The following is a 23745-nucleotide window of genomic DNA, read 5'->3' on the forward strand; positions in this document are numbered from 1 at the left end:
CAGTAGGGAAAATATTTGACAAGAAGCATAGAGGGTGGCTTGTGATCTGAAGGTTTGCTTTGTGACAATGTAACATATGTTCTATCTTTATATTTTGATTTTAATGGACAATGTATTGAACTATAAAGGCTCAAGATGTATTATTATTATTATTATTATTATTATTATTATTATTATTATTATGAACTACATAGCATTAAGAATACAGACCTATTAGGGGCTCTGGCTGTTCTAATGCAACCTTATGGCAACATAAAACAGCAAGCAATTGATATTCCAGTGATGGCTATCAAAAAAATCTTCCTCTCTTTGTCTTTTCACAGTGTACTGCAAAGTCTAAAGACTGGGGCACTGTATAAGACTGGAAATGACTCAGTTCAGTAGATTAAATGTATCATCGGATGCTGCCTCTTGATCATTGTTAGTTTTAGATGCTTTCTGAAGCTAAGTGACAGAAAAGATTAAACCACTCTTAAGACAAATTAACACTGGTGTTATGGTAATTTTGAGGGACAAGCCTTCACAGATAGCTATGCAAAATGATGTGGTTAGCAAGACTTACAAAGCTCAGTTGAAAGATTGTTGTTCCAATTCACTGCTTATTAAAATCATTCTGTTTACCCAGCAGCACGAAATAGACTCCTTCTGTGAGGCAAAGGATCCTGGAATATCTGACAAAGATTTATTAATAGAAAACATCAATGAGAGTTAAGAAATGTTGCATGAAAAATGCAAGCAATGATTTAGAAGATGATCTGATGTGTGAAGTGGCTGTAGGGAAAACTGAAAGTGCAGAATGGCTGACTACATGATGCAGAAGATAAGTATTTGCAATTGCTTAGTTCTAAATTGCTTGAAAGTTCTGAATATTTTACTGCATATAACAAAGGTGCAAGACTTGACATCTGTTAAAATAATGGTTAAGTGACTCCCTTACATACACGGGCAAATTTTTCTCTCCTGGTTTAAGCCAAAATTCAAGAACTGATTTATACTACATATCAACAAAATTCAGGATTATGCATTATTCAAATAAATACAGCAACAAGTTGTACACTGTATATCTCAGGGCAGGCAGCACCGTATTACCGGCATATTGTGTGTTATTCTCTTTTGTGTCACTTGACTCATCATGCAACTGTTATAATCATGAAACATCAAGGTATAAAGAGGTGGTATAAAATAAAAGAAGCTAAACAGCAACGAAGATCAGGAACTTATCTCCCCGTCTTATTCCTTCCTGGGATTGCAAAAGCTCACCATCCAGGCCCATGGACTGCTGTTCCTGAGTTCATATGGAAACGATGTGCATGCCATGGATTGACTCACCTGCAGATGCACTATGAGGTAACATGTGGCACACGTGGCAGGAAGCCTGGGACCAGCCCTCTGCACAAGGGTAGAAATCTGCTGTGCAATGGGCCACATTAGGAGCAATCTTCATGCCACGAACAGGGGGATAAGACACTAATGGAATCTCCTCTCCAGTGCAGTCCAGAACAGCATTTTATTCAGCACTTCATTCCCTCATTTTTTTCAGCATTTCACTCTCGGCAATGGTCCATAATACCAGTGCTTTTCACATGCCCTATTTCTTCCTGAGACAGGCCTCCACAGTCAACTACTGCTCCAACAGAAAACCTTTGCATGACCTCCCCTCACCCGCCCACTGACCGCATGTCCAGCACACCAGTTCCCACTGTTGCCCTTCCAGTGCCCATCATATGAGCTTTGCTCACTGGCTCAGCCCTTCACTGATTCCTCATCATGCTAGTCCCCTTGGTGAGAGCTCTCCTGCTTTCTCATGCTGTTGTTCTTAAGAATCTCTTCTTTTATTGGTAAGGGTTGTAACATGGAGGCTCCCACCAAGTCCTCCACGTGCTGGAACAACAGGCCTATATGGGTTATCCCTTCCATCATTCACATGATGCTTGTGTAACCTGTAGGATCCCAGGTAGTACCTCCAATGCTATTGAGACACTATGCTTAGAGTTCAAATCGGCAGCATTTACAGGCCATGAGATAACGGTGCTGCAAGACACACTGTTGTTCCTGCTCCTCTGAATCACTTCTTCATAAACATAATTAAGATAATTGCCATATTACTAGAAAGTAATTTACTGAGGGTTGGAGCATGCTTGTTGGCTGCTGCTACTGCAGAGTTCTGATGCATAGCTTTATCTTATACCTCCCCTAAATTATAGTTTATTTTTCACTGAATGGCACAAAATAGTGTGAAATATACACAGGAACAGGACTTAAGGAGCAGGATTGTGCTGGACAAACGACTCAACTCTACCTTAACGTATCATTACCAAAAGCCAGCACAGCTTGATCAGACTTCCACATGGGGAAGGGCATAGCCAAGGATCTAACAAGACAGCGGTAGCCAGGCAGAAACTGGAGTGTACAGAGGGTATCCAGGAATTTCACTAGAACAAAGTCAATTTTCCAGTCATGGTTGTCCACTGAAGCACTGTTCTCTGGCAAGCTGACTAAGTTATCACATTCCTGCTTTCGCAGTGGATGGCACTGAACATGATGGAGCAGACTCCCTGAACTACGTTTTCGTGTGGACGGGGTTGACCAGTCACTTCATGCCAGAGACATGTTGTAGTCATAGAGGTGTAGCAGTATCTGATGGGTGATCTGGTCCAGTTCATCTAGCTTCTTCCGGATGGCGCTGTATCTGTACAGGGAGAGAGAGAAGCCAGCAAGGTTAGGGCTGGATACACATAAAAAGCTCTGGATAAGATCTGCAGCTAACAAAGGTGGATGGGGTGATTCAGGACTTTTCTGCTGCCAGCTATAAATCCAACCTCTTTGCTGGAAGCCATCATTTTCCTAGGAGAGAAATAAATGCATCTGTTTCTGCCCCACTGCAGTACACAGTGCAGCCTGTTAACGTATACCACCAAGTAGAGCAGTCTAAACTAATATGCATTACTGTGAATGCCCTGCAGCAGCAAAGGTCCATCAGAGGTTTCCCTTCCACCAGCACTGCTACTGAATGGGACATTCAAGGACCAAGAGGAGAATAAGAGTATATGCTTTTAACCGACACCTGCGAGAATTAAGGCAGTTGACAGCTCTGGGAGTCTACTTCCTACCTGTATGAATTGAGAGTGCACAGGGCCACAGCAAGGAAAGTCAGCCTGTTGGAGTTGAGGTTGAGGTTGACAGGGTAGCTGAAGTACTCCCAGTAGAGGATCCCAAACTGCCAGTACATTAAGCTGAAGGTGAGAAAGAAGAGAACGGACCAGAAGGCCGTCTTCATCTTATTCTTCTTGGAGCAGACCAGGCGGATAGCCCCATGGATGGTTGTGTTGCTACAGAAGAACTGGAATAGCTCCTGGTAGGAACCACAGAATTCGATGAGGCCCTCCCATTCGTCTTCTTTCTGTTGCTGCTCAGCTTCCTGCTTGACCTGTCTCATTTTCTCTCCTTCTGGCATCTTCCCTGCCTTCACGGACCCATCCTACAGCACAAACTCTGAATCAGCAACGCAGGCACCCCCCGCAATGGCTGCAACTCTGGGGAGCTCCGCCAGCTGCAAAACTTAGCTCAGCGGCACTGTCTTCCCCCAAACCCTGCTGCTTCCAGCCCCTCCTTTGCGTCCCCCTATCCCTGACACCCTCACTGAAGCTGCAGCCCTCCATGACCCCTCTTCCCCCCGCACCCATCTTGCCTGTGCCCTGCCAGCCTGGCTGCACCTGCACCCCCTGTGCAGCACCGCCAGGCGCCATGCCTATGGCGGCAGCGGCAGCAGTCACAGCTGCAGCAGTGGCTCCTCCTCTGGCTGCTGGGCACCTGCAGCACTGCCGGCTCGCCCGCAGCCGCTGCAGTTGGGCTGGAACTGTTTTTTTTCCAGTTCAAGTCAGCACGCCACCCGGCTTCTCCCTGCCTACCCCCCTACTAAAAAGAAGGCACTATACAAAAGGTCAGTAGCAGAAATATTTATGCTAGTTATGAGACTCCTTAATAGGATGCAAAAATGGATCTGAGAAATCAAAGAACTGGATTAGGCATTACATGGTTAGTTATCAAGATAGGTGCCTTAGAGGAATCCATCTTCCTCCCTAATGGGCAGATGCAGCAGAACAACCCACTACCAGCTGGAATGGCACTCCTAGGCATTACAAATTGGTGACTTTCCTTAATAAAGGACTGTTCTGTATATGCCTTCTCTTTTTTGAGCCTGTAGGTCATCCAATCCCTTTTGAAAGCATTTCTCTCCAACCAGAACTAGAAATCTTTATTTGTCTTTTAATGCAGGCTGTGCTTCTGTTGCACCTTCTAATTACCAATAGGTGGGGATTGAAATTAAGTCAGATATTTAGAAATTTATGGTAAGTTGGTGGCTGACATCTCTGAATATCAAATAGCAGGATTCTGAAATCGCATTAATAGTCTTTGATTCCTGCTTCTGGGAAATATGTATGAATCTTTAAAATGGAATTTTAAAAGTCTATACTTAATTTTGTTTCTCATGGTAGGAAATTTATGAGAAGTGGATAGAAGCTGTGGCACAAGAATGCAAGGGCTGAAAGATAGAAGAGAGAATGAATTTGTTAAAAAAAAAACCAAACAAACAAGCAAGTAAACAGGAAAGAGTTTGACTTATGTGTGCCACCAGAGAGCAAGTTAAATTTAGATGATCCCTAACAATAACTCTGAATTCAGACTTATTTTCCATATTGCAAGCCCTGGGACAGACCTAGCATACACAGTGGAGTATTCTAGGATGTGGGTTTCTTCAGAGTTCTGCACACTACTGTCTGTCTGACAGCTCACTCACTCACTCCATCACCCCAGGATCCACCATTTTCTCACAAACGCAAAATGTGTACTCACCACACCCTGCAGTGTTTGCATTTGCATCTTGAAGCCACACACAGACTATAAAAGGACTGAAGCTGTCTTCTTAAATGAGAAACGTGAAAAAAAACAGCCGAGAATGTCAAGTCATAGGCTAATACAATAACTCCCAACCACTACTACCCATTTGACCCATAACAGCCTATAAACTCTCCGATCAAGGCTTGTCTGCATTGATAAGTGAGGGAGTGATGGGTAATTTGCTGACAAATGGGCAGGGGGAAGGTAAGTAAGTGGGATGGTGATCAAAGCTTGCTCTTTTGGGCTTATAAGAAATATGCATGGACTTGAACCCTTTCTATCTATGCACTAACTTACAGGTCAGAGGATAAAGTCGATCCATCCTCCCATAGCCAGGGTCCTTCAGCTCGGTAGAGAGACAGCGCAATCCACAAAGAATAAGAACTATACTGCAGCCAGTTCTTAGGACAAGGAGTACATGCATGACCCTGAAAACAAAACAGCACATGACCAGGTTTATTAGGGCAGGCAGTCACTAGTGGATTCCCCTGCAGGACTGCTGCAGCGCTGTACAGCCTCTCACAGAGAACCAACAGCTCCTCTTTCATTCTGCAGCTAAATTCACATCTTTAGCGGAGACTTTAAAAACACAGCTGCCAGAAGACCAGATAAAAATTTCTAAGTGAAGATCAGAAAAATAACTAATAAAGGTATTCTTGGATTCTGACCAGATGGGGGGACATGGATCAAGGTGGGCATACAGCTAAAGGAAATCTAGTCTCTCTGTCATATGGGTATGTATATGCATATGAACTTACTTTTAACTTCCTGCTAACAACAGGACCAACTCTTCCCTGATACACACTTTACACAGTAACTTATACTTGAACATCACTGGTAGCTTTTCATACTTGCTGTGGATTCAGTGTGCATATGGCAGACTGATGGACAACCAAAGTGATATATAAGGGGCTCACTGCTCTTAAGGAAAATAGCTTTCTGGCAGCTGCACTTTGACTCTTTCTGCCCCATTATTCTATTAGCTTCCTATTGGGACCCTGGGTGGTACTGAAGCCAGACAGGTCTCAAAATGTTGGTGTTTCCCATCATTCTTGCACCATTTTAGGAACTCTGTTTCTATTTGGAAGCAGAAATAATCACAGGTAGCAAATAAACAAACAAACAAAACCTGCCAGATAAAATGTTTTGGAGATCTCAGCAGACTGGGGAGATTGGTTCTAGCTCTTGGTTGGATCATGCTCATTGCTCTGCAGTTCATTTTCCATTGTAAAAAATAGTGCCAGCTGGGAACACCAGGACTTGATGCTGGATGGCAATGGATAGAATAGCATGGTGCATTTGCCTCTTACACTGCTTGTGAGTAGCTTCTATTTTGTATTGAATTCAATTGCAGACTTTTACAAAGATGATAATGTTGTAACTCTCTCAAGAGCCTTTCACTGATTATGATTTTCTTCCTTCTGCTACATGATAACCTAGCACAATCAGCTCTCCCATCATTAAAGTTTCATACCATTCACACAAGGAAAAGAAAAAATAAATATATAATAATAAAAAAAATTCAGTATACTCAAAGTATTCCAGAAAAATAGAGGCAGTAGGAACTTTTCATCAAAAAATGCTTTCAGTAGAATTCACTAAGACCGACTACGGGAAAGGGGGGTCAGGGTGTCAATGAATTTTCCTATTAGAAACAATTATTTAAACAAAAGTGCCATTAGCATGGTATTTTCTGAATTAAAATGTTTGGTTTTAGTGTTTAAAACAGCTCCATTACAAAAATTCAATAAAAATACTTCAAAAAGACTGAAACTTAAAAATTATCAACATGGAAATGCAGCCTTTTGATTGACTCAGTTGAAATCAGTTTTCAGATGAAATCGTTCAGGGCAATTTCAGAGATCTTGATTTTTCCTCACAGTTTGATTGATAGAAAAAATTAGATCTATGACTACTATCATGGGACGGAGCACCATCTTCTCACTACTATGTACTACTGGAAGTGGTCAGTTGCTTTACGGTCTCTGATAAGTTCAAATTCTGAGTTTGGAGAAGCTCCAGTTGCTGGTGGAGGCTTTCCATAATTGCCTTTTGATAGATGAAGTTTTCATCCCTTTCACATAGATATGGTAGCAGACCAGGATGCCTTCAATCACAGTGAAACAAGAATGAAATTGTGCAATCAAAACCAAACAGCTCAATGTAAGCTCAATAAACTTACCAAAGACACACGTCCCTCCCCACAACTGAAAATATTTGACCTAGATGCATTATATCCCAGTTTCAAAATCTACAGGATCTCTTGAATGAGTAAACTCCTAGTAAGAGATAGATTTTTTTCTCCATTAATCCCTTAGGCTAATCTTATCTCTATTTCCTAGCCTTTTAGTTGTTCATTTTGAATTCTGAGCACCTCATTTGTGATCATAATTACACCTGGCAGTCACGACTCCTGCAGCTGCCACTGAACTTAGGCAGAAGATCCCAAGCATTACTGTAGCCAGTCACCAACAGGAAGATAGACTGGGAGATTCTGAGATAAACAAAGAGAAGGAAAGCAGCAAGAATAGGGACCTCTCATCTTTGTATCTCCGGCTCCTACATTGCACAAGACAACATGATCCTTAGTCTGCACAGCAAGTTGCAGAGTTTCAGACCACTATGTAGTTTTACATTATGAAAACTGCCCTGTTGGTTGGCTGTGCCCAGGCCTCCTTAGCAGTTCAGGGCTGGGAAGTGAGTAGGTTATGGAGACTATCATAACCAGTGGCTTTTAAGAGGGTACAGATCCTTGAATTGAACAAGTGAGACTAGGTAGAATAGAATTTAAAACATAGAATATTTCCATCAAGGAAATAATTGTATCTACAACATGCCTGAGATTTTCATATGCAGTCATATATTTGGGGTTTTTTATTCCTGAATGCCTAGCCTGGCCAACTGGGCCGGTTTGCCTTTTCAGAAAATAACCTTAGAAACACTTACTGATGAAAGCAAGGTCCCTGTAAAATAGTATGAAATTAGACCATATGGATGTGAATAGGATCACATACCTGCAGTTGGACAGCAACACAGTCGCACATCTGGAAATATACACAGTCATTCTCATAATGTGGGCATATGCAAACACCTGCAGAAATTTATGAGAATCCCAAAACCACAGAGGAATGAATTAGTTCAAATTTAGGAAGTAAAGAACTTTGCATTTTTTTACTAGACCCTAGTCTGAAATGTCAGTGGGAATAGCTATACTATCCTGAAGGCACCAACATAAATAACTGGGATATCCACCTGTGATATTTCTGCCTTTTATCTCCTGCACTCCCTAGTCCTTTAACCTAGGAAGAATCCTACCAGAGTTGTGGGAATTCAGCTTCAGTGTTCATGTATAAAACTCAAGGACCACTGGAAAAGTGACAATGAGATAATCACTGGCTAGTCAATGAGCTACAATTTTTTTTCAGGAAAGAGCTCTTCAGTTTTTTTAACCTAGTAAATTCATCTTCAGGTGGTTATTCAGGCTGGAGTAAAACATTTCTTTATTTATCTAGTCCTTTCATCCTTTAGAAGGATTCTAAAGCACTAATAAATAGCATATAGAATACAGATTTGGAATCAACCATATTCCTCTCTTCCTCTGTGAAGCTACATGATAGAGGTATTTCTCTATCAGTTCACTCCCTTGAGGGATAACCTGTAATTTTTCCCTCACATTAACTCCATGCTGATTCAGTCAGTCAAATTTAAATAAGCAGAAAGACATTCACAAGGTCCCTTAGGCAGATTATTTCACTAACTTCTAGGAAATGACACTTAATATCTAACCTGAACATGTTTACTTCTGCTTAACTGCATCCCATAACTTCAGTTATATCTTTCCTTTCAAGTCTAAACAGTTTTTCCACATTCTCCAACCTCCCATTCTTTTTAATCTCATGCTTTCTTTCTGTTCTTCTGGTTTATTTGGAGATTTGAGTCCAAAGGCTCCTAGAAGCTGAGTTGCAGTATGTAGGTGACATCCTCCTGAGTGTCACTTAAAAGATACTCTCCTCCATGGTGAGAATTCACCTTGAAGAGATTTGCCTCCCAACATCACCACTACCTTTTGCTCTGGCAACTTGAAGCTCCTGGTTCTGGAGTTTTTCCAATGTTATGAACTTCAGGTCTGCATATGTCACTTCTTCAGTCATTTCTGTTGAAGTTACAGGAAAATTCAAATGTTTAGTTAATCCCACAGAGACAGAGGAAAGGTTATGGCTGAGATCAAACAAATGGCTAATGTCATTAGGAATTAAGAGAGTGATTCATGTACAAGTCAGAAGGCTCATACAAAGGGACTGTATGACACACAGATTCAAGGGGTTGTTTATATGCAGCAGGATCTTGTAAAATGGAGTCATAAAATAGCATTTAACTCTCCTGTGTGTGCAGAAATGCAATGGGAATAGGATATGGAATTCTCTAGTTCTCGATCCCTGGAACAAACCCATACAGTTAGCCATTTTTTGATATACTCTTTCTACTCTTTCTATAGAAACAAAAGGGAGGAAGAGGAGAGGTGCAGAGGAACCAACATTATCTTTGGATTATATCTAAGCAACTCCTAGAAGTTTTCCAGATGTGTGTGTGTGTGGGGGGGGGGGGGGGGAATAGGGGAGGGTGGGAGGTACAGGGAGTGTGTTTTCTGGCTTTATTACACAGTGATTAATATTCAGCAAATTCAACTAGAGGGGCTCCCAGATCTCATTGGCTCAGATGGTGGAGGAAGAATGAAGATAACATCAAGTGAGAATCATACTGATCCCCCCTGCTCTGAGCCATCATGCTGACTTTGATGGGGCAGTACACGGACTTGCCATAGCCATTATCTATTGCTAGGACATGAAGAAATTAACCCAGGTTTTACAGCTGCCATTCTAAGCATGTCTGCACTGCAAGAAAAGGAGTGAGTTGAAGAAACCTGTTAAACTAATGGAGAGTCTGGGTAGAAAAATCACATAACAGATTATGACACTGCTTCTATACTAGCTCTGGCCTGGAAACAGCAGGCACATTCACACCTCTCACGCTGCCTTTTAGCAAGACTGATTAACTGAGTACAGCAGAAGGTCATTGTGCTCGGACTGCACTGCATCTAAAGGGAGGTAACCTGCCAGCTTGAGGGTCTGTGCCATGCTTCCTTGAATGTCTAGTGCTAGGAATAACATGGAAATATTTAACTAGTCCCAGGTGTCCCGGTATTTCTAGGTCTGCTGGCAAAAAGACAGGAATCTCGGAGAGGTGAATCTCCTGTTTTGTCACAGACAGCACTACCACATACATGCCAGTAACTGCTCTTCTCATGAGCTGTTAATCAGTAGAACCAATGAACAGTATCAAATAATACAGAACACTATTCCCTAGCATGACATTTTATCTGGAACATTCCCAGTCCATGAGAGATCAGAGCTTCCTGGGTACAGGACTGAAGACATTTCAGTCTTTTATCTTATAGTGGAAAAAATGAGCACAGTGACTTAGACTCCAGCATCTGGGCAGAGGGGTATATATAATAAATGTTAATTTCTAGGAGCGTCTTTGCCAAACTCCAGTGAACTGTTGGTTTTGAATCCACCTCGCACCTTCTGTAAAGGGGAGGTAAGAACCCTTGTGACCTCAGCGGAAAGAGCATGAAACGTGAATGGGAAGTATGTGGAGAAAGAACCACGACCAGCTACGCTGTTTCTTTGTACGCGGTTCAGTCAATAAAGATCTGGTTTTATTTTACAAGCAAGCAGTCCTTTTGGATTATTATCATCCAATAAAAACACATGAAAGCCATAATAAAGTCTTGCTGCAGCTGCAAAAGTATCAGAGGTGCCTGTGAGTCCCAAATGTATTTCATATTTTACATTTGTAATTGACCAAGGGAAAATATTTGACATGACTAATCAAGCTGGTTTTAATGGAATACTCCTTTGAAGAGTAACAGGGAATGAGTAGCAATTTCTCAACAGCTTTTAAGAACAGTACAACAACATTACTTTAGTTCTTTGAGGAGCTCAACTTCCAGTTAAGATCATGCTACCTAAGAAAGAAACATTAGAATGGGCTTGACATGCATCACTTGATTTACCATGAGCAGAGGAGCTAAGAGTGGATGGAAGTATTATCTGTCCATACACCAATCTGCTTTATCTGGTATCTAAGGATGGATATGCGCAAATCACATAGCGTAATCTGGAACATTTTAAAAAACAGGAGAGAACAGTGAAAAGTCAATGGTGGGTTATTTTGTTTGTTTTAGCAATTCTGTAAGAGTTTGATCACATTTGCAAAACCTTTTGAAAGGTGGTAAGAGGGAAATATAAAGTGAGAACTCACTTCAGTATAAAACAAATCAAAATATAAAATAAAATCTTGAAATAAATGCAGTAAACTGTGAAGTGAATGTGGAGAAATTTAGACCATTGTTGGATGATAGGCTAGCAGTGCAATAAATGGGTGTTTGGAACAACAATATTAATGGTAATATCATAGAAATAGAAAAAGGATGATCATTAAGTTTCAGCAAGAATAAATTATGGCATGCTTTTAGAGTGGTCACTGCTTCAGGTCTCAGTGCTGCTTTTTCTTTAGAGAATTCTTTATCACTTTATCACTGTTATTTCTCCAGTTCGATCCTTCTAAATTTGAGATTCTCATCAGATAGAATTTCAGTTAAAATTCAACTGGTAACCTTTTGTTTAGAGTTTTCATAGTGATAATAAAGCCTCTTAAAAACACTGATAATTTTCACTTTTTTTCCACACTGAACCCCACCAGTGTTAAATGCTGTACATACAATAAAAATTATTTTACAGTTTTGATGGGTCTTTTCTTCTAAAAACCCTATAATACACAAAAGAATTTAAGGGAAAAGAGAGAAAAGGAATCTTGTCCAGTCCCCACATAAACACAAAGCCTTTAGTTCATGTTTCTGCGCTTGTTATTCGTCCACCAGGACTAAGATGCCTCTTTCCAGCAGCAGACCAGTTTGAATACAAAATTAGATAGATTGATAAATATATAAGCAATTTGATGCTAATGCATGCTTATACTGCACCACTACTTTTATAATTAGAGAATGGTAAATGTTTTTAGCCTGCCTTGTGAAAATATATTATGTTCATGAATCCGTTTGTTCTGCTCTGTGCCCCTAAAATGCATCACCAAGGCTAATAATTCACCAACTTAATGTGTATGTCTCCTTGCTACATGTTGCATTGTGATTGCAACATGTAGCAACAAGACTCTCTAGTTGCTACAGTGCTTGAGTTCCTGATTATCCTGCTGTTAATATATATTTATACACCAGTCGCAGGTGGTTCCTGAACACAAATAGTAACACATTACCGCGCAACATTTTTTCTGTCTCTGTTATTCAAAAGAAAAAGAGAAGATGAACACAATATATACACGCAATCATGTTCTGAAGAGTCAGGACCAGCATTAGTAATCTAAAGCAGTTCTAGAAAAGAGGGAAAATTAATGGGTCATTGAAAGGAAGCTAGTAATTTTACCACCTGCAGGAAGAATAGTAACCAGGACACGAGAAATAACATGTAATCCCTGGGATTCAAAGCATCTGGGGGACTTGACTGTTCATGTGGGAAATAATTCAGGCCTGGGGCCTATCAGAGAGGAGTAGGCAGACTGGCAGAGTTGCAGGACCAGCATAGCAGGAGACTTCCAGGTGAAAAGGATGATGGAAGAGCCTTAAAATGAGATGCAAGTGGCATTGTATTGTAAATACATATATAATGCTGTGCAAACTTACTTTTTACATTGCAGACTTCCACTTTAGCAGGAACATCACACTCGAAGCATGGGCTTTTGACCCTGGTTAAAGTCAACATGTTGGATCAGCAGAGGTAGGACAATATGAGTGCAGGGACAGAAAGGGTAGTGGAGGAGGGAGAGGGATCTGATCTCCATTTAAACAGGTCAGTAACATGACCTTCAACTCTCCCCAGTCTCCCTCAGGGTAGGGGCGGGGAAAGGAAAAGTAGGAATGAACAAACTCAGAGACCCTTTCTGCTCACAGAAGGGAAAGGTCAGGTCTGCAGAGATTTCAAGATACCCTTCCCTGACTTAGTTCCATACCAAAAGTAAGAACTTGTAGCCACAGCTTTTCTGACTGGAAGGTTTTAGAGATTCCCTCAAAAGAGGAAAAGAAGGTGGCCAAAAGAATAAGTAAAGAAGGTAGGCAGAAACAAATAGGAATTAATAGAGTGACACAGAGCGAAAGAGAAAAACTAAGAACCTGAGGGCAGAGAAGCAGGATAGACCCAGAGGAGGACAGAAAGAGGCAAGCTGTGAAGCAGAGACAGGATTCAATACACAGCAAGGAATCTACCCCTTCTCTTAGTCAGTGGATGCATCAGGATTAACTGAAGCTAGAAAGAAGAAACAGGCCCTGAGCTACCTGAGACAACAAGATGCTACAGAATCACTCCATGGGGACTCACAGCCCAGTTGTGATCTGCTTTGCTTTAGAGTGCTTCTTATGGGTAAGTCACATCTCAAATTCCTTTTTATGCGGTCTTTGTTCAGTTGGGGCTTTGCATTAGAAAGGTGGAGGAGTGTTAGTGATTGATAACCATAAGAATTTCCCTGATAAAGATATTGGCCATACAAAAGAGGATACACACAGAAGACTCTCTGCTGCTGTCCCAGTGAGAGTAGAATGCAGATCAGGGTATCTGAGACAGAAGAACGAGAAGGGTGTGAAGGTTATAAAACAGGTTGCTACATAGAAAAATAGAGTAGAATTCAAACCCGTATGGGCATAATGAGCAGCAGGATGTTGATTGTTCTTAATATTTGAGCAATATTTGAGAAGAATTTGTATTTGTAGTCTGACAAAGTCTGTAGTAAGAAAATAGAAGAGAACTTGGGGTCTATAATGGGCACACAGTGTTAAGCAGGATTTTAATGACTCTGCTGGAAACAGGGAAGGTAAGATATGAAGCACTGCAGTTGGTATCACAATAATTTCCAATCTACGGTAGAGTCCTTGAAGGGAAGAGTAGAAGGTGGCTATCAATGAGTCCTTGTTGTTGGAGATTGAGACTGATATTACTCTGGGTGAGAGACAAAAGTTGCATATGACATAGACTTAATTTATTCTGCCTGTGCCTTGTTTGTTTTTATTCTCCTAGTTCCCCCCAGTAAGAGGTGAGGAAGGTTGCGTGAATGCTGAACTGTGAGTATCTTGCATTCTTTTAAGAAGATAATAGAGGAGAAAGGCAGTAGTGGACATCAATGTTACGACACGGCAGCAGACATTTTCTGGAAAAGCTTATTTAATTGCCACTATGGAAAACTCACTTAAAATTTCCATTGCTTTGAATGTGAACCATATTGATCACTTCTATTCATCATATTGATTAGGTGGTATTGTTTCTGGTCCCCATTTGAATAAATGTAATGGCTAACAGCTTTTGGGCTTAATTTTGATTGACTTAAATTATGAAATCAGAATTGAAGCTTCCATGAAAAAAAATGGTTTGAAAGACACTGTTTTGCTGAATATTCCTCTTGGTAATGGCATTTGTAAGAATAACAGAAATTAAGGCAAAACAAGAAAGAAAAATGGCCTAGGAGAATTCTATTTTTACTAAAGAAATGTCTTTTAAAAACTTGCAGGAAGGTCTACTAATTGAAACTAAAGAAACACGCAAACCAACATCCAAAGGTACCCACAGGGCTAGAAAGAATAAGAGAGAAAGTCAGAAAGGCAAAGTAAAATATAACAGGGTTGAGAAGATTAAAATGTGGGAAAAAAAAATGTAAAAGAAGAGAAGTTCAGAAATTATAACACTGTGCAAATCCCTAAGGTTTGCAAACAGAATTGGAGAGGCATTAGTATAAGGGGAACAACACAGAGATAAATCTGAACAGAAGGGAAACTCCCCTAAAGGGAGATTGATGAGGTTGGAAATTGTCTCCTCCATGAAGCACAGTGGATTCCTCTTCATTTGTGCCTTTCAGAAGCTGGAATGTAAGTGAGAAGTGTAAGAGAAGATGGAAAAGGATACTACAGGGATCTTCCCAATTCTTTGATTTTCTGTGACTAATTATCTCTTGTACCCTCTTCTCCTCAGTTGTTCAGGCACCGAATGGGTTCGTCTGTGGTATATCTGGTAAGATGGCATATACTTACTCTAAATATCTGCATCATCTGACAATTACAGTAGCAAAAAGTGGAATTAAATATGATCCTGTAGCTAGCTGAAGCACGATGATATCACTGCTTTTTCTTTGTGCCCTTTACTGCTCTAAAGTAGCACTACAACCCCTTAGCCCTCGCATCACCTTCGACAAATGGTTAACTCACCTTCACAGGCATCCATTTTTAGCATATGCATTAATTTTGTTGGATACACAATATTAATAAAGCCTTCATGATGTTGAAATGCCTTTTAAGGGCCCACTTATTTAGTAGTTTCAGTCTGATTTCTCAGTAGTTATCATTAACATGTGTATGTTAAAAAGGATGGCAGTAGTTAGAAACCTACCAGGCTGCATTAATAAGATAGCAGCCAGCAGATTGAGGGGTATGATTTTCCTCTCTGCTCATCACTCTTGAGAACACATCTGGAATACCTGGTCCAGTTTTGGGCCCCTAATACAAAGCAGATGTTGACAAACTGGAGCAAGTCCAGTGGATGGCTGATAAAATGGTCAGAGGGCTGCAGCACATTATGTATGAGGAGAGGATGAAAGAAGTGAGTTTGTTAGGTCTGCATTAGGCTAGGGGCAGGGGGATCTAATTGCAGTTCTCTGCAACTTAAAGTGGATTTATAGAGAAGATGGAGCCAGAATCCTCTCAGAAGTACACAATGGAAGGAGCAGAGGCAACAGGTGAGGCTGCAGCCAGGGAAATTCTGATTAGACAGAAGGAGCAAATGCTTCCTCCTGAGGGTGGAGCAGGTGCCCAGATGTACCATGGCATCTCCATCTGTGGAACTGTGGAGACTGTCCCAACTCTGCTGAACAAGGCCCCAGATGACCTCATCTAGCTTTGAACTTAGACCTGCTTTAAGCAAGGAGTTGGATTAGAGATCTCACCCGTTAGGCCCCTTCCAGCCAAAATCTTTTTGTTTTAACTCTGTTTTCTCTCCCTTTCTAGGCTAGCGGTTGTGATTGGTGGGCTGCTGCTCCTGTGTGGCCTGGTTTCAGCCTGTGTGAGATGCTGTTTTCATCTCCGTCAGACAGGGGAGGAATCAGGTCCTCAGCCCTATGAGGTTACAGTCATTGCTTTTGACCATGACAGCACCCTCCAGAGCACCATTACCTGTGAGTCTGCTTCAAGAGAGGTGATAATCCAAGCACACCCCATTGTGAGAGGCTGCACTGTAAAAAGCTTAGATCATCTTAGATATCTCAAAGTGCCTGGCTGGAACGGCAGAGGGAAGCTCTTCATAGGACACTAGGAAAACAGTATCTATAAATAGGACACATTGAAGTCCTCACAAGACCATATATAGCAATCCCAGACAGATGGTAAATCAGCCAGGGCTGGGAGACATGTCTGGGTGGAAAGAGGGCAGCTATAGGAGCCTTGCTGGGCATTTGAGGGAGTAATTATAGGATGTGGCTGATGGTAGCTTCCCACATAGGCTGTGAGGGTGGAGAGGGGGGGAAATGAAGGCAGAAGAAGAGGAAAACATTCAGTCCTTGAAGAGAGGAAAGCCTGTGCACTGCAGATATGCTTGTCCTTTCCTAATCGGTTGGTGCTTTCAGGATGAGGCAAATCGCTTTTGTCTCCTCCCTTGCAGCTCTCCATTCCGTGTTTGGGCCTGCAGCCAGAAGGATATTAGCAGTGGCACACTCCCATAATGCTATGCAGGGAACACCACCCCTCTCCGGATCAGACACTCCTCCAGTCTATGAAGAAGCTCTGCACATGAGCAGATTCACAGTTGCCAAGACTGGGCAGAAAGTGCGAGACCTGGATTCAGTGCCAGAAGAAAAACTGCAGATATCCACTGAGGGCAATGATTCCCAACCAGCCCTTCCAGCATGCTAGTGCTTTCTTTTTCAGAAGGGCAAATAATGCAGAATAGTTATGTTCAGAGAATTCTTCTGGGCAGGTTTAGGAGTATTAGATTAATATCTTTAGTCTAATGAGAAAGGAAAAAAGAGACTAAAATTCCAAATAGTTCCAGATCCAGCACATTTTGATGGCTCCTCCTGACACCTCCTTGAAATATCTACCATTCACGATTCCCATGTCCATTTATTATCCACATATCTCCAGTATCGCAGTTTGCACATACAGCCAGGCAGCAAGATCATGGTGCTGTCCCACTTTGCAGCTTGGTGCTAGATACCAACAGGGAGACTACGGGTGCAGACTCATTCTGCTCATAAGACTTAGAATCTCCAGCCTAAGCTTCATGTGGACAGCAGAGGGGTTTTCACTTAGCAGGAACCAATAGCAAAAAACAGAGATATGTAAGAAGGTCTTAACAGCCAGCAATAACACCAAACTCCTGGAAAATGCCAACCCTTTGTAGTAAATTTAAACTTTGAAGCTACACAGGAACACCATCTGCATTTAAACAAAAGGCAGCATATAGTGGTAGTGCGTGCAGTATAGTCCCCTAAATGCTCTCTAAGATGTATAAAATGAATACAGTCTGGTTCTGAATAGGATATACATCAATTCTGAACCAGCAATCACAAGCTCTTATATTTGAATTAAGCAAATACAAGGTGAGTCATAACAGATCAGACAAGAGGAGAATCAGAAAAACTACCCCTGAAATAAAGCCCAAATCATATTTTAGCTGCATTCATGTTACATCATTTATTAATTATTCTTATTAATAAATAAGAATGCTGTCAAATCAGATCAAGCTAAACATTTAAAACATTTAAGCCATTTCTCAGATATAAAAGGATTTGTGAGTCTTTCCTAATCCATATAAATACGTTGAATCACTCAGAAATATTCATCAAACTGTTTGTATAAACACAGTTATGGACCATCTGTAAAATGTTTTCTTGGACTGGGTATATTCATTATGGCTAGATGACTGTTGAATTGACTGTTGGCATTGTCTCTACCCTAGGTTCAATAACTGAAAATATTAAAGCAGGAGAACAACAAATATGAAATGATAAGCAGTTATGACTTAATTGCACTTATATGAGTTAATGCTGATACGAATGTATAGGTCATGAACATCATATCTTTCTGAAAAGCGTGCATGGCCTTTCCTACTAGAGTACCCAAATCCTCATAGTCTTTAATATGTTGATCCTCACAACACTCCTGTGAAATACAGAAGAATATGGTCATTTTCCAAATAAAGAGAACAAGGACCAGGTTCTCATATAGACTTAGGAATCTAGCTGCTGTTGAGCAGGGGTTTTAGAAAGGACTTTGGAGGAGGTTGATAAGATAGCTTCATGGATAGCATGAAACAGAATTGAACACCCAAAACATCCTTTATGATGCCACAGACCTTGCCCAGAGACACAGGAGTTTTATAGCCAAGAAGGGAATTTAATGAGGGCATTTCCTAGACCGCAAACTTTTACCTGAATTACATAGTCAATACCTAATTGTACTGCTAATGAGTGATAAGCTGGAATAGAATAAATAAATAAGTGACATCTAAGGTCATGTCTCTTCTGCTATACAGCATGCCTGAACTAATAACTATTTGTAGAACATCTACTGAAATGACCTATTTCAGCAGTTGGTTTCTAAAGTACAGTTCAAGCTGACTTCTCCATCAAGTTGTAGAACATTTCCTGAAAGATTCTTGTTTACGTCATAGTAAAGCCTGAAACAAGCAGAGACATTTGGACCTACTGAACATGCGTTAAACACTACAAAGCATACAAAATTCCGAGAACCCTTGACAATCTTTTCCACCGGGAACATACCATTCCTCCACTCCCTCCCCCACTTTCCTTGCCTATGAACAGTGCAGGTAAGTCTTGAGATTTGCACACATTTAACACGAGATGGCAGTCTTGTTCCACTGGGCAGGAATCCTGGCACCAGAATACTTCTTATTTCTAGTAAAATGCAAAGGCGTAATTTTTGATAAAACTGTCCTATAATTTTTCATAAGGTATTCAATAAAAAGGAAAATTTTAAAATAAAATTCTTAATTTTTCCCTTTTCTGCAACAAATCACCTCTGCTATCTCCTTTCTCAGTTTGAAAGGGAAAGCATTATGGGTCATTTATACCCAGAGCTAGGTATTATCTTCACATTTGAGAGTATTTCTGTGTTTCCCCTTAGGCCCTGTTCTCTATAATATCAAATGCTTCTTGACTTACTCCATCAATAAATTTGTACTCTTTGTAACCAGTTATTGCTCACCTAAATTGCCCAATAATATCACACTTTCTTGCACCTAGTTTGATTTTCAGAAAAGGTGTCTTTGTGCTGTCCTTTAAACATCCATGCAGGTACATCTTTGTCTTTTATAGAATTTTCACTGCAATAAAGCTTGCAAATAACAGGACAAGAGTTGGAAGTTGATCAAAGACAGTATGGTCTAACTCTCCTGTACTTTCCTGTCTGCTCACATCCCTCCTTGCTTGTATCACTCTTGATTGTGAGGTTTTTGGGTCAGGTACCCCTGCCACACTAAAGATTTTTTCTAGCAGAGGATCCAAGACATTTCAAGAGCGATGGTAGTGATAGATATAACTTCACTTTCTCAAGGATTGTGTTCTACTACACTGACTTCAAATGAGTAATTTCAGAGAAAATAGTTACAACTCTTGCAAGGGATCAGCCTCTCAAAGCACATATGGCATGATAAAACACCAAACAGAAGCATATGCACAGACACTCCGTCTAACCATACAAGCTTATATATGAATGTAAAGATCAGATGTCAGTGACTGGATATGCTTCACTCTCACCCTTATATCTGTTACGATTCTAAGATGTTTAGTCTTCCAGAAACAGTCAAAAAAGAGCACAGAGTCAATAACGATCATATATAGTTTGTGAAAAAGTAGTACCACATCCCATAAAGTTTATTAATTTACAGAGCTGAACTCTTACTTGGTACTGCTGTATTCTGTTATTCAGCTGTTTTTCTTATCCATTAGAGATGATTGCATGTCACTGTTGAGTTTGGACCTCAAATATATTTTGTTTGTCATTTTACAGTGTCTAATAAGCTCTGTGGGATCTTTCATGCTTTGAGATTGAAAGTATAAACATTAAATATTATTAAACATAAGTATCTAATATTTTCATGCAACACTTAAACAAATATAGTGTTACTGTTTTTCCCACATGTTTAAGAGCAAAAGGGGTATGAACTGCTCACAAATACGGAATAACGTACACTAGAAAATAAAGCAAAAGGTTCTGTTAATCATTACATAATTCTAGGGTTTGTTCAGCTGCTGTGCACTGCCACTGGTGTCAGGTGGCTGCACTGGAGCACTCATATTCTGCAGACCACTCCAATATCCTGCAAAACAAGGAAAAAAATGTCAGCAAAAACAACGCTTTTTTGTGGTGAATAAATAATTAAGTATCCTTATTCAAAGATCCCCATGTACTTTACAGACATTAACTATGTTCTCAAGCTCCCTGTGAGTCAGACAAGCGTTAGTATTCCATTTATAGATGGGGAAAATGATGTACAAATTACTTAAGATAACTGTATGTGGAATCAAGTCGTTGACCCTTGATTCAGCTTTGGCTCACTCATCCACTCTGCTCTTGACCAAACACTGGGACAAGGGTGGGAACTGAGCAAATATAGAGCAAGTGATCTCAGAGGAGAAAGAGCTACTTCCACCAGTCTCCACTGGCTATCTTTAGCCTGCACATGGAGCAATTTGGGCTGGAACCACACGAAGGGAGCAAGAGTATACCTACCCCAGGTATACTCTTTTTAGCACAGTAAGTGCTAAAAAGGAGTCTGCTTCCTCAGATCCCCTTAAAAAGTGTGGTACTTGAGAAAGACTGGTATTCAAAAATATCCCAGCAGCCCGTTAGTGCATTGTTCCTTTCTTTTCACAAGACTGTAAGTAACAATGGTACCCTTCCCCAACATGCCATTGCAAACCATCAGATGGAACAAAGGGATCTTTAAATCCCAAACTTGTGTTATTCAGATCTGGGCTTTCGCCATCTTCATCACGCAAAGAGGTACCTTCTTTAAACTCCTTACAGTATTATTTGTATGCATTTCAGCAACTTGAGCAGAGTCAGGACTGTTCAATCAGTTTGGGTGCAGTGACCACGCAAAAACAAGAAGCTGTAGAAAATAGGTAAATGAGATGAGAGTTCAGCGTAGACAATACAGAGTCCTTTCCTAAAGGAAAGGAAAACATATACACAATCAGCCATTGTTTGCTAGGAGTGACCAGCCCTGCACCCTCACCCAGGGCCAATGTGCCCATACTGGCTCTGGAGCTGCTACAGATTCAGTGCCAAGTGAAACTAGTGACCAGTCACAAGCGGTGCAGGGGAGGTGCCAAGGACTGGGGAACTATCCATGTATCTCAGACAGACAGCAAACAGAACAGAATTACAAGTGACTTCTGATACACTCCCTCTGGTTTAATAATGATTCAACCTACACTTTAGAAGTTTTCTGACAAGAGAGGCTTTGATATGCCTGAAACTACACTAAAGATTAAAAAAAGTCAGCCTCAGGAGCTACAAAAGGAAAAAAATATCCAGGGGGAGGTACTAATACAATAAATATTCAAGGAGATTCAGAGTTTCAAGCAGCTGACAGGAATAAACAGCAACTCCAGCAAGTTCCCAAGAGACATCCACCTGGATAACACCTCCAAGACACCTAGGGCAAACAATAGGGATATTTTTACTGTGAAGTTATTGAATTTTAGTCATTAGTGCAGATACACCCAAGTCAGTTTCACCTCCCAGTACTGCACTGCAAAGCTCCTAGGAGTGCTCCTGGAGCGCTGTGTTGTACAGCATGGGCTACAAAACCATCTGGGAACCTGCATAAATATTTTTATCTCCTGTTTATCTGGCTACAACACTGGCAATGCAATCTCTTTCAAAGTGAACCTATCTGCTCACATGATCTGCAGACACAGCAATGTGCTACAAGTTCAAACTGTTCAGACATTCTAGGTTAAAAGTACATTGTTTGGCCACTTTGTGGACCAGTTTGTGCTGGGCATCCAGTGTGGGAAAACCAGCGAACCTCATCTCCAATTCCTCCTTTTAGCACACAGACCTAGAACGTGGGGTTTGTCACATGCATATGGCTTGGCATTTTAATAGGAATTCAAAGTCAGATGATTACCTGCTTGTCACTTCTTCTGCATGTATCATCTTCCTGCTTGCTGTTGTGGCAGTGACGTTACTGTTATTATTGAATAAGTGGAGACAGTTGGGAATTCAGTGCCTGACAGGGAGGAAGCAGGAAGTGGGAGGAGTGAGTCTTGTGGCTGCACATCTAGGGCTGCATCTTCATGGCAGAAACAGTTCCGTAAGGAGATTTGTGATCCCAACACAGGATTTGTTGGGGAGGAAGAGCCACCTGGCAATGCTCTCACTGGCTATACCAGAGCAGGGAAGAACACCAAAGCTCCTCCCTGGTTTGTCAACAAAATTTCAAACAAGAGCCTTGTCCAACTGCTCTGTATATAGTCCTGTAGTGGGACACAGCAATTACAGCAGGACAACAGGAGAACTGATTTGTTAAAATGGACAGAATAGGTTGGCAGTCTGCGTGAAATAGGCTGGAAAAATTCCGTTCTCTTGTGTCCTTGAGGAAAAGGCATCTACACCATTACACACCTTCAATACACTTGCCAACTTTTGTGCTGCATGCAATTAGGAGGCAAGGAGGAGGACAAACACGGGTAGTACAGAAAGGTGCTGCGCCATGAAACTAGAATTTTCCCCAGGTGTAACCCCTGGTCTTTCTTCAGTCTAGGCCTTGCTATGGTACTGCACAAAAATGATCCCTTGTTTCTGACTCACCATTCTGAGATCCTCTGACACTACCTGCAGCCACGGGGAAGTATTCACATGTCTTGGGACAGACAGAAACAAGCTGATGATGCTTCCTGTACTAATAATGTGCATATGAACTAGTGAAGGCTGAGACACACTGATCTATGCCATTCCCACTGCACTGCAGTACCATTAAGAGGTGCTGGTACGTGCCTATTGGAATAGATTGTTGTGCTATGCAGAAAGTCACATTATACAGTGTGGAGCAGTAAAAACTTAGACACAAAAGCCTCTGCCAGAGTCCGTGAGGGGTACACGAACATCCGAAAGTAGATGTCTATATTCAGGAGAGAAAAATCACAACCCATGCCTATTTATCTCCGTTGACTCTAAAGGCAACTTAAGATGACAAGCTCAGCTGTATGCACCCATGCTGTTAAGTGTAGGTGAGATTTCTGATTCACTTTCTCATGCCAGACAAGAGTACCTGGAAACTGCCACCATCTGAACGTACCTGCATCAAAGAAAATTTATTTCCGCCACACCTATCTTACCCATATGCAAAATCAAGGAGATTAGGGTGCAACAGGGCTTGGAGAAAGAAAACTATCAAAGGACCTCTGAGTTCAGGCTCAGAGGCTGCCTGCTTTTGAAAGCAAAAGTGGATAGTATATGACACAACTCTCTACAAGGCAGAGGGGACAGACTAATATCCTGGATATGCTGTGGAAATTTGTAACAGGCTCCTTCCTAACCCTGGTGTCAGCATCTCAGTTGCACCCTGCAGGCAACTCAGGTGTGCATATTAGTAATATAGAGATACAGCCACCAGTAGTGTCTGAACTATGAGTTACTTGGGGCAACTAAAGGATTTATGTGAGTACCTCTAGAAAAAGACCAGAGTTTTATGCACCCTTGACTCT

General features: G+C 41.1%; 2 protein-coding genes and 1 long non-coding RNA gene across 4 annotated transcripts; 1 reads left to right on the forward strand and 2 right to left on the reverse strand.

Annotated features, from left to right (window-relative positions):
- Positions 1 to 100: 100 nt before the first annotated feature.
- Positions 101 to 6689, reverse strand: LOC138068470 (amiloride-sensitive sodium channel subunit alpha-like). The gene is made up of 2 exons (XM_068956044.1): positions 3111 to 6689; positions 101 to 2689 (listed from the first exon to the last, which is right to left on the reverse strand). The coding sequence occupies exons 1-2, from the start codon at positions 3452 to 3454 to the stop codon at positions 2596 to 2598; spliced, it is 438 nt and encodes a 145-aa protein (XP_068812145.1). The 5' UTR covers positions 3455 to 6689; the 3' UTR covers positions 101 to 2595.
- A 6205-nt stretch (positions 6690 to 12894) lies between these two features.
- TMEM52B (transmembrane protein 52B) lies at positions 12895 to 18513 on the forward strand. Its single transcript, XM_009687383.2, has 5 exons — positions 12895 to 13391; positions 14043 to 14086; positions 14988 to 15026; positions 16016 to 16182; positions 16665 to 18513. Exons 1-5 carry the CDS (start codon positions 13320 to 13322, stop codon positions 16913 to 16915), a joined length of 573 nt encoding a protein of 190 aa, XP_009685678.2. The 5' UTR covers positions 12895 to 13319; the 3' UTR covers positions 16916 to 18513.
- A 457-nt stretch (positions 18514 to 18970) lies between these two features.
- LOC104152137 (uncharacterized) lies at positions 18971 to 22279 on the reverse strand. Of its 2 annotated transcripts, XR_011143308.1 has the most exons (4): positions 22167 to 22279; positions 21668 to 21689; positions 21036 to 21140; positions 18971 to 20345 (listed from the first exon to the last, which is right to left on the reverse strand). It is a non-coding gene; the product is annotated as an uncharacterized lncRNA (long non-coding RNA). The 2 variants fall into 2 exon arrangements; XR_695906.2 differs by lacking the exon at positions 21668 to 21689 and having other exon boundaries at positions 22167 to 22270.
- Between the last annotated feature and the right edge of the window lie 1466 nt (positions 22280 to 23745).

Source organism: Struthio camelus, chromosome 1 (genome assembly GCF_040807025.1).
Source record: "Struthio camelus isolate bStrCam1 chromosome 1, bStrCam1.hap1, whole genome shotgun sequence".
In the NCBI taxonomy this organism is placed as follows: Eukaryota; Metazoa; Chordata; class Aves; order Struthioniformes; family Struthionidae; genus Struthio; species Struthio camelus.